The following is a 14,036-nucleotide window of genomic DNA, read 5'->3' on the forward strand; positions in this document are numbered from 1 at the left end:
TCCATCGATGGGGTTGTGGGTGTGTTTGAAGATGGATGAGTGGATGGAGAGGGATGAGTGAAGAGAGAAGGAGGGGATTGAATTGATGTTGGTGTTGGTGGAAGTGGAAGAGGAAGAAGAGGAAGAGGTTGTTGAGGTGAATGGGTTGAGTGAGTGGGAGGGAAGGGATGAAAGTGATAGAGGGGATTGAGGAGATGAGATGTTGTAGAAGAGGGTGTTTGAGAGATGGAGATTGAGGTGGATTTGAAGGTGGGGATGGGATTGGCGATGGTTATGGAGAGGGGAAAGGGAAGGGGAAGAGGAAATAGAAGGGGAAGAGGAACGGGAAGGGAAAGAAAAAGAAGATGATGAGGATGAGGATGAGAAAGATGAAGGAGAAAGGGAAAGGGAAGAAGATGGAGAGGGGATGGGGAAGAGAGGGAAGAAGGAGAAAAAAGGAATGGCTGGATTAGGGAGATGAATGAGGAGAAAGAGGAGTGGGAGATGGAGAAGGAAGCAGGGATTGGGGAGTGGGCATCTGGGAGGAGATTATTTGGGGTGGAGAAGAAGGGGAAGGAGAAGATGGCTGGTTGGTGGGTAGTGAGGGAGAAGTTTGTGAGGGAGAGGGAGGCATGCGCAGAGAGGAAAAGTGGAGATTTTGGTGCTGGGTTAACTTGGCAAGTGGAGGAGAGGATAGTAGCAGATGAGTGGTGTTGGGCAGCGAGGATCGGATAACCAGCGAGAGGCGCCGATGTGAGATGGGCGACGCACAAAGAGGTGTTGATGATTTTTAAAGTTGTTTGAATACAGCAAATGTTATTGTCAGCTGGTTTTATAACTTTCGTCAGTGAATTGAATAAATTATCGTTATCCTCATAAATTTTATCTGCAATGCTGATCAAATCTTTCTGCACCTCCTCGTTCACTTTTTGTTGAATTTGTCTTTCAGCAATGTCCTCCATATTCCGGCATTTAGAACCGAGCGTAATCAATGCACAAATATAAAATGCAGCTCTCATGTTGGAAAGGAGCTCGTAAGGGAAATTGTTGCCGAAAAAAACAAAAATGTCAAAATGTTTCTGCCCCATATTATTATTATATTCGGAGGTTTATTTTGAAAAATCGCATTGCATTTAGAGAATCCATTTCCCATTAATATACGAATTTGAAAAAAATTTTTTTTAACTTTTATTAGGTTTTTGTTTGTTGTCACAATTCTTTATTTTGGAAAAGTCACAAAAAATTATTCAAAAATTTCATATTTTTCATGTGAACATTAGGAATGCATTTTTTGGTTAATTAAATTTCTGTAATTAACTTATTTCAGAATATTGTGACGCTATTTCTCAAAAATTTGCACAACGAATGATTTTGAAATGAAATTTTCTGTGAAACAGAAAGATTGAAAACATGAAATACAAAACAAGCGTCAAAATAATTAATAAAGATAAATAAGATAATACAACTTCTTATAAATCTCAAAAATAATGATTTGTTGTTTGGTTTTTGTTTGAAAAACTCAAAATTTGGAATAGTAAATTTTGATTAATTGATTAAATAAAATTTACGGAAAAAAAAATAAGCGAAAAATATTTCAGAAAAAAGCCATAATTCACAATGTGAAGATTTAGATCATTCAAAAGCTTCTTCGACAAGTTTGCGAATTCCTCACAGACCATCCGCACTTCTTCTTCTTCTTCCACCAAAAAGAGTCCAAATCAATTTGTCTCTCTTTCTCGTTGTTGATGCAACTGGAACAGCTGAAAGTGAATGTTGTTTTGCGAACAAGGCAGAAAAGATGCGAGAAGAGAAATCAGATGCCAAGACGAATGCTGAGAAAGAAGGAAAGGAAAAGAATAAAAATGAAAAGGATGCAGATGAGTCTTCATCCTGTCTGTCCTTCATCACTCATTCTTCCTTGTCAAAGCTCTTCCCCAAAAAATCTCAACTGCTTCAGATTCTGCTCCATCTTTTGCATATGAAACGACAATTTGCCTGCCTTTGCCTTCATCCGATGCGACACAAAATGCTATATCCACTGCTAAACATCACACGTGGTTGTAAAAAGCAAATGAACTTTTTTTCAATGAAAAAGGAAGAGGAAAAAGACAAAAAGAGAAGACGAAAAGGAGAAAAAGAAGAGGAAGAAGAAGAAGAAGAAGAAGAAGGAAAGATGCCAAAGATGATGCTGCATGTTGAGAATCATCAAAAGTTAGAGATTTCTGAATGTGAATGTTCAGAAAGCTCATCTGCTCAGAAGAAACATCGTTTCTGCCACACTCTCTCAATGTTTATTCCAAGCAAACTGCTTCTTCTCTTTCAAGCTCATGAAACGCATTATTAGGCTATGCAGCATGCAATAATGACGGTAGAAGTCACGAATGCCATTGTTGAATGTGATGCAAATAAGAATAATCTCAAAACTTCTGGCTGTTTTGAAAAAAGATAAAAAGGCTTCTTTCCATAGCATTCCTATTCATAGTCATTTTGTATTCATTAAAAGTACACCTTTAGAGAAAAATGAATGAAATAAAAAAAAATCAAACCATCTTTTTGACATTGAAATATTTTCCCATCTCCAATGAATTGGTAATTATCAACTCATCTGGCTTTCTTGTTCTCCAAAATTGCCTCTTGCCATTTAAAATAAACAGATAATTGGACAATAAATGAATGGCAAAGAACATCATCGAAAGCAGAGAGTCAATTGTGGAGCTGGCTGTGATATCAGATGAGAACACATATTCTCCAAACTAACTCCTTTTCAAAACCCAATTCAATGACTAATCTTTTCTGATGATTTTCCTGCAAAATTCGAACAAAATGCAAATGTCATTGTAATTGAGGCCTGCTGATTGTCTTGCTCAACTCGTTTCCTCCATTGTTCAATCCCCCAATTCACTTTCCTTTTCCACAAAATCTTCCCCCAATGAAAACTCACATAAAACAAATTCTGTGCTGAAGATATCCCTAGTACACAACATTTCCCTCGAAATGAACAAGCAGTTCAATTCAATCTTTTTGATATTCTGCTCGCTTTTTCTGCATCTTTCATTAATTATTTCCCATTCAAAATATCGCAGCCGATGTTCCTTCATATGTTTTGCTATGTTTGACCAAGTTCAAATTTCATGCTGAGTTTCTCCACCAATTCGCTTTTCAAATGTGACCGATGCAAACAGCCACCCGCTCCTCCATCTCCATGCAAAATCCCTATTCTTCTGCAGTACTATAGCTCACATGGATGCATCTGTAACTGCACATCCAAAACAGCACAAACAAAGTTTTAACAAATCGCATCATCAATCAAAAATCTTCACTTATAAAATTATGGGTTGTAAACCCTTATTTATCATTCGAAAAGGAGATCTGATTTTCTTCTTTTTGATTTGCTTGTTTTGAGACAAAAGTCAGAATGATACTTGGGAAATTTTTAAGTTATTTTTTAAAGGGCATTTTGGCAAGAGTATTTTTATTTTTTGATGCGAATATTCCTTCAACATTCCAAAAATGTATTTATTTTAGTTTTGGACTCATTCTGCGGTCACGCAATCACCTTCATATGAGCAAATATTTCTGAGTATGCTAGAATTTAAAAGAAACGAATGGTTTAATAAATCAATGAATTTTTTCTCTTTTGATTTTACATCTTTTTTTAGAGAAACTTTCACAATTGGAACAATTCACTGAATCCGAACAGAAACAGAAAATTAAGGAAATGAATAAAATGGTTGATGAAATGAATGAAGAAGAGTTGTTTTTTTTCCTCAATCTTGAAATGTTCAACAAAATTCATGAAATGATCGAAGAAGAGAAACTTTCGATGGAAAATGTTATTTTGCTGATGAAGTGTATTGGAAATAACAAAATTCGTTTGAATTTGCATAGTTTTAACTTTCATAATTCTTTGCTGTGCAGAAGATTTGAGGAGATGATTTCTGATGAAGAGAAGAAAAAAGAGGAAAGAAACGAAAAGCTTTTTATTGATCTTTGCGAATGCTATTTTTTGTTGAACAGGCGGGCTTCTTCAAATCTATTTCCGGTTTGCGTTCCCTGTCTTCTGAAGGTTGCATTGAATAAAGAGGAATACGAGGAGACTGAGAAAGAAGCGGAAATGGCTTTATTTGCATTAAGTCGCATCAATAGATATTTTGTATGTTCACTTCTATTTCATTTTTGATTACACTTTTTTATATGATTTTAATTAGAAAATTGAAAAAAAACTTTACCTCAAAGAAATCAAAGAAATCATCAAGTATCATCAAGAGCATCAGAATCTGACTCGACTTGCATATCAATCTGCTTGGATGTTTTTGATGGAGAGATTTTACGATGACCAAAGTTTGGAAGATGATATTGTGAATGATCTGCATTTTGCGATAGAAGCTGCAAGAGAAATCGAATATCTTACAAAATGTATAGATTGGAAGAGAAAAGATGAAGAAGTGTTTGTGGTTAAGAGGTGGCTGATTGTTGTTGCTGATTATTTTTTGACATGCACCTTGTGTAACGTGGAATTGGCAGGACTAATGAGCAGCATTGCTCAGTTATTTCGAGCAGCAAGGGAATATTACAGAGAAATTAGCAGCCTGTGCATTTATCCCTTGAGAAATGCAGCAGAAAAGAAAAATGTGAAAATTGATGATTTGTTGAAAAGCGGAGTAATTGATGCTGTTTTGGAGGAAATTCGGCAGCCAACACTGGATGATGAAATGGCTGGCGAATGCTTTGAATTCTTTGCTTTGATTTCAGAAAGATTGAAAGGAAAGGAGGAAGAAAAAATGAAAGAAGCGAAAAGAAAAGAAAAGAAAAGAAAGATATTTGAAAGGATGGAAGAAGAAGGATATGAAGATTGCATCACAAGCATTTATGGAGAAATTTCTTTTGTTAATGAAAAATATTATCTTGATTTGTCGTTGAATATTTCTGATTATTTTGTGAATGTTTAAGAAAATGAAACTTATTTTGTGGTTTAAATCATTCAATTCAATTTTATCAATTTTTTAATTTTTTTCTTTTTGTAACTCCAAAATAATATCTTTATCTTTTTATTCATTTCACAAAATGTGTAAAAATTATCATTAGAGTTGCTTTGACAAAAAGTCTTTTTATCATTTTTTTGAAAGGATGAAACGAAAAATTGAAAATAAAACAAATAAACACTCAAAGAAATATATGCATCATTTAACTTTGAAACAAATTTAAGATCAAGACATTAAAAATTACCCATCAAGAGATATTAAAACAAAGAATTATTTTGTGAAAGTCAAGAATAATCAATTAAATTATGGGTATGATCATATTTTGGATATTTTTATCACTTGTTTCTTTGTAAACTTTTGCTTTAAATTTTGCTTTTTTATCACTTTCATATGTATGCTTTTTATATATTCAATTATATGAAAAAAAATTTGTTTGATTTAATTATCATTCAGAATTATGATTTTTGCTAATTTGATGCATTGATGTTTAACGTGAACTTTTCAATTGCAATAATTTCTTTTATTCTATTTAACAAATGTGAATAAACATATTGCTTCATCTCTTATGAGATAATTGTGTTTGCCAACAATGAAACATGAAACAATTTGAAGAAGAAAACCATTCAAACACCCCATCGGATAGCAATAAATGGATTCATCATGACATTGCATTATATAAAATTATGAATCAAGATAACTGAACAAGGATAGCAGGCTTTTATTTTGATGGAAACTTGGCAAAAACAAAAAGTGGAAGCAAATTTTGCACAGGTCCAACGGATTGGCAGTTTTGGCAGCCATGCGTTCCTGAGGCATTAAAGAAATGTTATAAAGATTAGTACCTTGTCGGTATAATTTCCAATCAAATGGGTATTTCTAAGGGGCATATTACTGAATCTGCTATCATGGGAGAATTTGACAACTTCAAAAAGGCGGTTGAAATACCAATTGATATGTGTGTTGCTACAAGCGAGGATGGCTTTCGCAGGACGTCTTGTGAATTGTGGGAACTGCTTGTGTTGAAGTCACTGAAAGGGACAGATCCAAATCTGAAGGAAAAGATTTATGTTGGCGACGCTGGTGGGAGGCCAGCAAACAGCGGGCGACTTGACTACAAAAAGGAACATTCGTGCGCGACAGAAAGTTTGCTATCAATGTTGGGGTTGACTTCTACACGCTAGAGGAGTATTTCCTGAAGAACCCCAAGGCAAAGTTCGTGATTGACGGGTTTGACCCGCGCACGCTCAAAGAAGGCACTCCGATGTTAACGAAGCCGAGCGTACTTAAAGATGTAACTGGGTCTGTTTTAGACAAAGAGCACATTGTGTAGGATGCGAGTGCAGAGTTGGAGATGGTGCTTTTAGCGGGAACGTCAATGTCTGGGAAATCGATGTTCACAAAGCGGTTCTTTTTGAAGACTGGAAGGTTCGAGCACATCAACAGGTACGCGCTGAAGGGCATGAAGAAGAGTGCAAAGGCAGTGACAGCTAAGCTGGAGAGCAGGAAGAGCGTGGTGATTGACAGCACGAACCCGAAAAAAAGCTGACAGGGTGCAGTTTATCAGCATCGCGAAGGTGAAAGAGGTGCCTGTGTGGGTGTTCTGGTTCCAGTTTATGCAGCCGATGGTGCAGCGTATGAACACATACAGAGAGCGACTGCTGGATGTGAATGTACCATTCATCCCACTGATTGCAATTCGAATGTACTTCAGGTGTGATGGGGGTTGAGATTGTGTGTGCTTGAATCTCTTTTTCTTTTTCTTTTTCTTTCTTGCTGTATGTGTGAAAAATGCTATTGGATGGATTTCGATTATATTAGTGTTATTATTATCCTTCTTCTTCAAATTATAATTATATTAATTAATATTCTTTTTTTCCCAATAAACTTTCAGAAAATTTGAAGAGCTAACTTTGATGAAAGTGTCAAATAAATCACAGAAGTCAGTTTTGCACAAAAATTTGAAGATGAGCGATTGAAAAGACTGTTCTACCAACTGTCTTAGGGAAAAAAAATGACATACGAAAAAAATTAAAAAAAATGATGAAAGTTACTTCCTCATAAAAAACAAAAAGCTGAATTTTTTCAAGGGAATGTTCTTTGGTTATTATTTTTTGAGTAACTCAGAATTTTGTTTGATTGTGTAATATTTAATATTTTATTCTTCTTTTGGAAATGGGAAGAAAATTTTTATTTTTTTAAAATTTTGTTCCATCCGACATTTTTGTGTCTTTTTTGTTATAAATCAGTTTTTGAATGTTTATTTTGTATGATGATGTTTGACTTATTATGATATGAGCAGAATAAGTTTGGAACAAATTTTATTTTTTTTTAAAAAAAAAAGCAAAAGTTATTCCCCAATATTTTTATTTACGATCAAGTGATCCAAAATGGGATGAAATTTCAGGTTTTGTGAAAAAAACAAAGATTTGTTCCAAACTTTTTCTGAAATTATATCATAATAAGTCTTGCTGTTTCATGCAAAAAATACAGAAAATCGTTTTAATTTAGAAAAACAAAAGAAATTATTCAGTGGAACAAAATTCAGAAAGCAAAAAATTTTGTCCCAAATGAGAATGTTTTCATTAATTAAAAACAATTGCGTGTGTACCTGTTATTGGAAAGATAATCGAATATTTTCTATGGGGAAATTTGTTTTATTGTTTTGTATTGAATTATTCAGACATAAATTGAGCGAAATTAAAAATGAACTTGATAAATATTTCAGAAAATGAAAAAATTTTCTTTGAATATTACAATTTTTCACCAGCAGAAATCTTTGAAGGTGTTCTTTGAGAAATTTTTATTTCCTTTTTGCTTCAATTTATTTGTTGATTTTTTTTTTTAAAATATTTTTGTTCATTGTCAGCATACTTTGGAGGAATGTTAAATGAGATTTATGAGATGTCCCACGATGAACAAAAGATGAAAATTATTGAAATAAATGAAATGATTGAGAGGATGGATGCAAACGAACTGGAACTTGTTTGCTCAGGAGAGACATTAGTGATACTTTGGATAATGATTGAAAACAGGAAACTGCCTTTGGAAAACGCCTTTTTGCTATTGAAACATTTGGGGTATTGTAAAGTGCTGAAAGGAACGTTTAAAAATTGTTTAGACTGTTATTCATTGAAATATGGATTTGAGAAAATGATTATAGAGGAAGAGCAGAAAAATGAAGGAAAGAATGAAAAACTTTTGGTTGATCTTTGCGAGTGCTATGTTTTTATGCAAGGTTTAGATTCATCGAGATTGCATTCGACTTGCATGCAATGTCTTCTGAAAGTCGCATTGAACAAGGAAGAAAACGAGGAAACACAAAAAGAAGTGGAAATGGCTTTGCTTGCATTGAGTGACATTTGCGAATATTGTGTATGTTCACTTCTATATCCTTTATGTTGTATTGATATTTTTCTTATTTCTAATCAGTTTATCGAACAAGAACTTTACCTCAGTGAAATCAAAGAAATCATCAAATATCATCAGGAGCATCACAATCTGACTCAATTAGCTTCCCTATCTGCTTGGCAATTTTTTTTCAGGAGATTATGCCATGATCACAGTTTAATGGGAGTGATTGTGAATGAGCTGCATTTTGTGCGAGAGGCAGCAAGAGAGTTGGAAGAGCTGAGAGAATGCGTTGACTGGAAGAGAAAAGAAGGAATAAATGGAATGAAAGAATCAAAAGAAGAGCTTATTTTGATAAGATGGATGTGCACATTGGATATTTTCTTATCCTTATGTAAAGTGTGTAATGAAGAATATAATGGGCTAATCAACTGTGTTGTTCAGGTGTTTCGAGAAGCAAAAGATAAACATGGAGAAACTTACGAACAATACATAAAACCATAACGAAGTGCAGCGGAAAACAGAGCAGTGAAAATTGATGCTTTGTTGAAGGAAGGTGCAATTGATCTGGTTTCGGAGGAAATGAAGCAATCAACTTTGAATTATATATTCATTAAGGATTGTTTGTTTTTCTTAATGAATATTTCGGAAAGATTTGTAGAAAAGGAGAAAAATGAAATGGAACAAGCGAAAAAAAAGGCAATCCTTATGGAGATATTTGAAAGCATGGAGGAAGAAGGATACGAAGACTTTATCATCAGCTTTTATGAAATCATTTCTTTTCGGAACACAAGGTATTATCGTTTATCAACAAAATTAGCAGATTACTTTGTGTATGTTTGAGAAAAAGAGAATCATTTCATTCTGTATCTCAAAAAAATGATTTTCGTATTTATTCATTTCACAAAATCTGAAATTAAATTTTCTGAATTGTTTTAATGAATGTATTTATTTGCTTTTTCAAAATAAGAAAAAAAATATGAAATTTGAGTTTTTCTTTTTCTCCCATGAAGCACATTCATTGAAATCCTTCATTCTTCATTTCAATTGTCGTTCTTTCCATTCCCAAAACAATCAGAGCTGAATCCTCTTTTTCTTCTTTCTCTTTCACTTTTTTCTCTCAGAAATCTTTTTGTGATATTTCACCAAAACTTGAATTATTGAACATCACTTCCATTTCACTCGTCATCTGAAAGCGGCTGAACGCCAATTTATTCGAAATGCATGATGTCTTCCTTGTCGAAATAGAAGAGGAATGAAAGATAAAAAAGAAGATGACAATTGTTGAAATGAAGATGAAAGCTGTATGAACGATTGAACAAATGAGAGAGAAAGAGTGTGTAAGAAAGAGCAAAGTTGAAGTGAAAGATGAATACATCAACATTGAATGAAATGAATGAAGAATTGGACAACTTTTATTTAATAATCTTCGTGTTCAACTGAAATTGTTGCTCCAGAACGAAATCTCTTCTCTTTTCTATTCATTTCTCTTCTTTTCAGAGATGAAAATGAAATGAATGAAAATGTGTTTCACATTCTCTTCACAGACCCCTGCAACAATCAAAAATAGTTTACAGTAATAGAAAAGGTGAACACACTTCATTTATCTGAACAAAAAGCTTCATAAAAGTTTGTCGTTCCATTTTCATTTCCATTTTCTTCCATCTTTTCAAACACTTTTCTTTTCGACTCTCTTCGCCTTGCCTCTTCAGCTTTCCAATCTGTGTTTTCTTTCGATCTTTCACAATTGTTTGTGGAAAATGCACAATTTATAAAATAATTTTGAACAACTTTTGCTTGACTGGATGATTTCCCCCAAAACAGTGTCAGTAACTCATTATCCCAGCAAGATTTCTTCATCCACAACTCTGTTTCTTGCAATATCTCTTCAGGCACAAATGATTTGCTTTGCAAATTTCTCTGAACTGATCGTTCAGTTCACAAAATGACCTCATAGTGCAGCAGACAACCTCAATGAATGTTTCATTTCTCAATTTGCATGATTCAAAACATGATCCCAATGTTTTTACAACCTCTTTATCATTCACATTTCTTGCGTCTCTTCCAACTGTTTTTCTTTCTTATTCTCTTCATCAGAATTCTTCCTTTCAAATCTTTTCCTTTTCAAAGAAAAACAAGCCACCGTCCCGTTTAACCTTTGACTCTTTAAACATCCCCCAGCATTCCAACGCCAATATCTCATCCCCAATTCCAATCCCTTTCCATCCGCCATTATCTTTATTACCTTGCAAGAATCCACTGCACAAATCGCATCCGCCTCTTCAAATCTCACATTCTCCACTATTCCTCCCATTCCCTCGCTTTTCCCTTTTTCTGTGCTGCATCCTTCAATTCATTCAGTCTACCAATCCTCTCTCAAAAGTTAATAAATAATTTCTTTTTCCATAATAAAAAAAAAGAACAGATTAAATTGTCTGAGCAGTGATTCAGAAATGCCCCATGCACGCCCTGAAACATTTGCAACTGGTCCTGCTGCATTCTGAAAAATCAAGCAAATGCAACAAATTGGTTCCTTTTCTGAATGTTGGAAAAACATCCGCTTCAAAAGAGTCACAAATGCCTCTGAAAATGCCCAAATACGTTCAATCATAAACTTATTCCCAGTGCATCATTTTCATGCTTTTGCATCAAAACAGATAATCCGATGTGTTATAAAGCATTCATTCGTTGTTTGGTAAATTAATAAGGGTTTACAACCCATAATTTTATAAGTGAAGATTTTTGATTGATGATGCGATTTGTTAAAACTTTGTTTGTGCTGTTTTGGATGTGCAGTTACAGATGCATCCATGTGAGCTATAGTACTGCAGAAGAATAGGGATTTTGCATGGAGATGGAGGAGCGGGTGGCTGTTTGCATCGGTCACATTTGAAAAGCGAATTGGTGGAGAAACTCAGCATGAAATTTGAACTTGGTCAAACATAGCAAAACATATGAAGGAACATCGGCTGCGATATTTTGAATGGGAAATAATTAATGAAAGATGCAGAAAAAGCGAGCAGAATATCAAAAAGATTGAATTGAACTGCTTGTTCATTTCGAGGGAAATGTTGTGTACTAGGGATATCTTCAGCACAGAATTTGTTTTATGTGAGTTTTCATTGGGGGAAGATTTTGTGGAAAAGGAAAGTGAATTGGGGGATTGAACAATGGAGGAAACGAGTTGAGCAAGACAATCAGCAGGCCTCAATTACAATGACATTTGCATTTTGTTCGAATTTTGCAGGAAAATCATCAGAAAAGATTAGTCATTGAATTGGGTTTTGAAAAGGAGTTAGTTTGGAGAATATGTGTTCTCATCTGATATCACAGCCAGCTCCACAATTGACTCTCTGCTTTCGATGATGTTCTTTGCCATTCATTTATTGTCCAATTATCTGTTTATTTTAAATGGCAAGAGGCAATTTTGGAGAACAAGAAAGCCAGATGAGTTGATAATTACCAATTCATTGGAGATGGGAAAATATTTCAATGTCAAAAAGATGGTTTGATTTTTTTTTATTTCATTCATTTTTCTCTAAAGGTGTACTTTTAATGAATACAAAATGACTATGAATAGGAATGCTATGGAAAGAAGCCTTTTTATCTTTTTTCAAAACAGCCAGAAGTTTTGAGATTATTCTTATTTGCATCACATTCAACAATGACATTCATGACTTCTGCCGTCTTATTTGAATGACTCTTAACTGGACAATGCTTAACATGAGCTTGAAAGAAAGAGAGAAACAAGTCAACTTGGAGTGTTTGTTGGGAGCGTATGGCAGAAACGATGTTTCTTCTGAGCAGATGAGCTTTCTGAACACTCATTTTCAGAACACATTCAGTTTTTTCTATGGTGCAACGTGACTTGGAAAAGCTGATATCTTCTGTATCTCTTTAACTTTTCTTCTTCACCTTCTTCTTCACCTTTCTTATCTGTCTCAATGTCTCACTTCAACAAAAGATGTTGATTTCCAGAATCGATACATCAATCACATTATCAAAAAAAATTCTTCTTTCTCTTTTCATTGTCTTTGAAAATTTTGTCACCGATGTTAACTTCTTTGATCATCAGTGGTTTCTTCGATTTCGAATTCTTCTTTGCAAATATCCTCATCAAACATGAAGTTCATTTGAATTGTTGACATCATTGGACAAACATAATTTTCTTTTTCTGAGGGACAGAGAAGTTCAATTACTCAAAGATAGTGCACGATTTATGGATTACCTTCTTCATCTGTTTTTATCTCTCTTCCTTTCACCAATTTTGTGATAAAAATTGTTTATTTTATCCAAAAAAACTGACAAACACGATAATTTATTAAATCAACATCGCTCAAAACATTACCAACTTCTGGGAAAATATCTTTGGATAATTTATGAATAATTCAATTGTCATTTTTTTTCTCACCTCCTTCAACTTAATCATCTTCTGCATCCTCATCAAATCCATCGAAACAATTTCATTCAACTGCTGTTCCATCAACCTTCACATCATCTCATTGAATAATTTCATTTTTCACATCAATATGAGAAAAAAAGATAGAAATAACGAAATAGCCTTGAAATTGATAGCAGAAGAAAAAATGAAGAAACAAATGAGTGACAAAAACTGAGAAAGCGATTACAGAAGAAGAGTAAGAAAACAATTAACAAGAACTGACTGCAACCACAGAACAAAAATTAAAAATAAAAAATTTTCAAAAGAAGAGAATTATGTTAGCAAGAAACAGTTAATCTGAAATAGGTGATTGATGTCAATAATTTTTTTGCAAATGAAATTTTCAAAGAAGTTTTGTTCGTGAGCCAGAAATTGAAGCAAGGGAAATGGAATTCGAATATCCGATATTGAGATGAAATGAAGTTTCTTTGATCAGCACAGCTTAATGCTCCAATCTTTCTTCAAATCTTTTGTCATTTTTCTCCTTTTAGTTTTTCACATCTGATCAGCTTTATCACCGCAGTCTTCAATTTGATTTGCAGATGGATTAATTTCCTTTCAAGGAGAATGCCTCTCTTCTCTCCTTTCTCATGAGCCTTCATATGCGTAAACGAGAGCCTCTTCACAAGCAAACAAATAAGACAAGCCAGCATTCACTCCAAAAATCAATTCACACATGTGGAAATGAGCACAACTGCCTGTTAAACAGAGAAAATAGTGTTGGTATATTCGTCTTCTACTAATAGTGTTAAAGCCAATTGGGTACTTCCTTCACGATGAATCCATTACCTGCCAGAATCACTTGCATCACAGTCTTCATGTGAATGTGACGATTTTCATTTTGTAACCCCTTCCTCTTTCTTCTGCACCTCATCCAGCACCTGCATCCATTTCACTTGTCGAACATTCATTGCATCAAACATTCATTTCAATCATGATCAAAGAACTTCTTTGCATCAGCGAGATTAAATATCAGCATATCATCTGCTTCCCGTCCACCTTGACAATTACTCTTCTGAAAGTGTTAACAAACAGAGGAAAATCAGATACTTACTTATTCAGCTTTACCACCTCAGTCAAATCAAATCAGAAGTCGATGCTAGTTACGCCTTTTTTCCACAGAACAATCGATAGCATCGGAGAAACCACTTTGTTGATGGGCATCTGCTCCAGAAAGAGCATTGCAGTTGTATATGTGCCTCTCTCGCTCACAACCACAATATGAGTATCTGTTGGAAACAGCTTCTGGTTCACAACCTCCAGAACTTATGGCTTCCAATTTCCTA

At 34.3% G+C, this 14,036-nt stretch overlaps 2 protein-coding genes across 2 annotated transcripts; both read left to right on the forward strand.

Annotated features, from left to right (window-relative positions):
• Window positions 1-4,093: 4,093 nt before the first annotated feature.
• MONOS_17959 (uncharacterized protein) lies at window positions 4,094-5,081 on the forward strand (the record flags this gene model as incomplete). The annotated part of the gene is made up of 2 exons (XM_067870931.1): window positions 4,094-4,132; window positions 4,188-5,081. 2 exons carry the CDS (start codon window positions 4,094-4,096, stop codon window positions 4,926-4,928), a joined length of 780 nt encoding a protein of 259 aa, XP_067722998.1. The 3' UTR covers window positions 4,929-5,081.
• A 746-nt stretch (window positions 5,082-5,827) lies between these two features.
• On the forward strand, window positions 5,828-6,142 carry MONOS_3292 (uncharacterized protein; the record flags this gene model as incomplete). Its single annotated transcript, XM_067873281.1, has 1 exon — window positions 5,828-6,142. One exon carries the CDS (start codon window positions 5,828-5,830, stop codon window positions 6,140-6,142), a length of 315 nt encoding a protein of 104 aa, XP_067722999.1.
• Between the last annotated feature and the right edge of the window lie 7,894 nt (window positions 6,143-14,036).

Source organism: Monocercomonoides exilis, assembly GCF_001643675.1.
Source record: "Monocercomonoides exilis strain PA203 chromosome Unknown scaffold39-1025343, whole genome shotgun sequence".
Classification (NCBI taxonomy): domain Eukaryota; phylum Preaxostyla; order Oxymonadida; family Polymastigidae; genus Monocercomonoides; species Monocercomonoides exilis.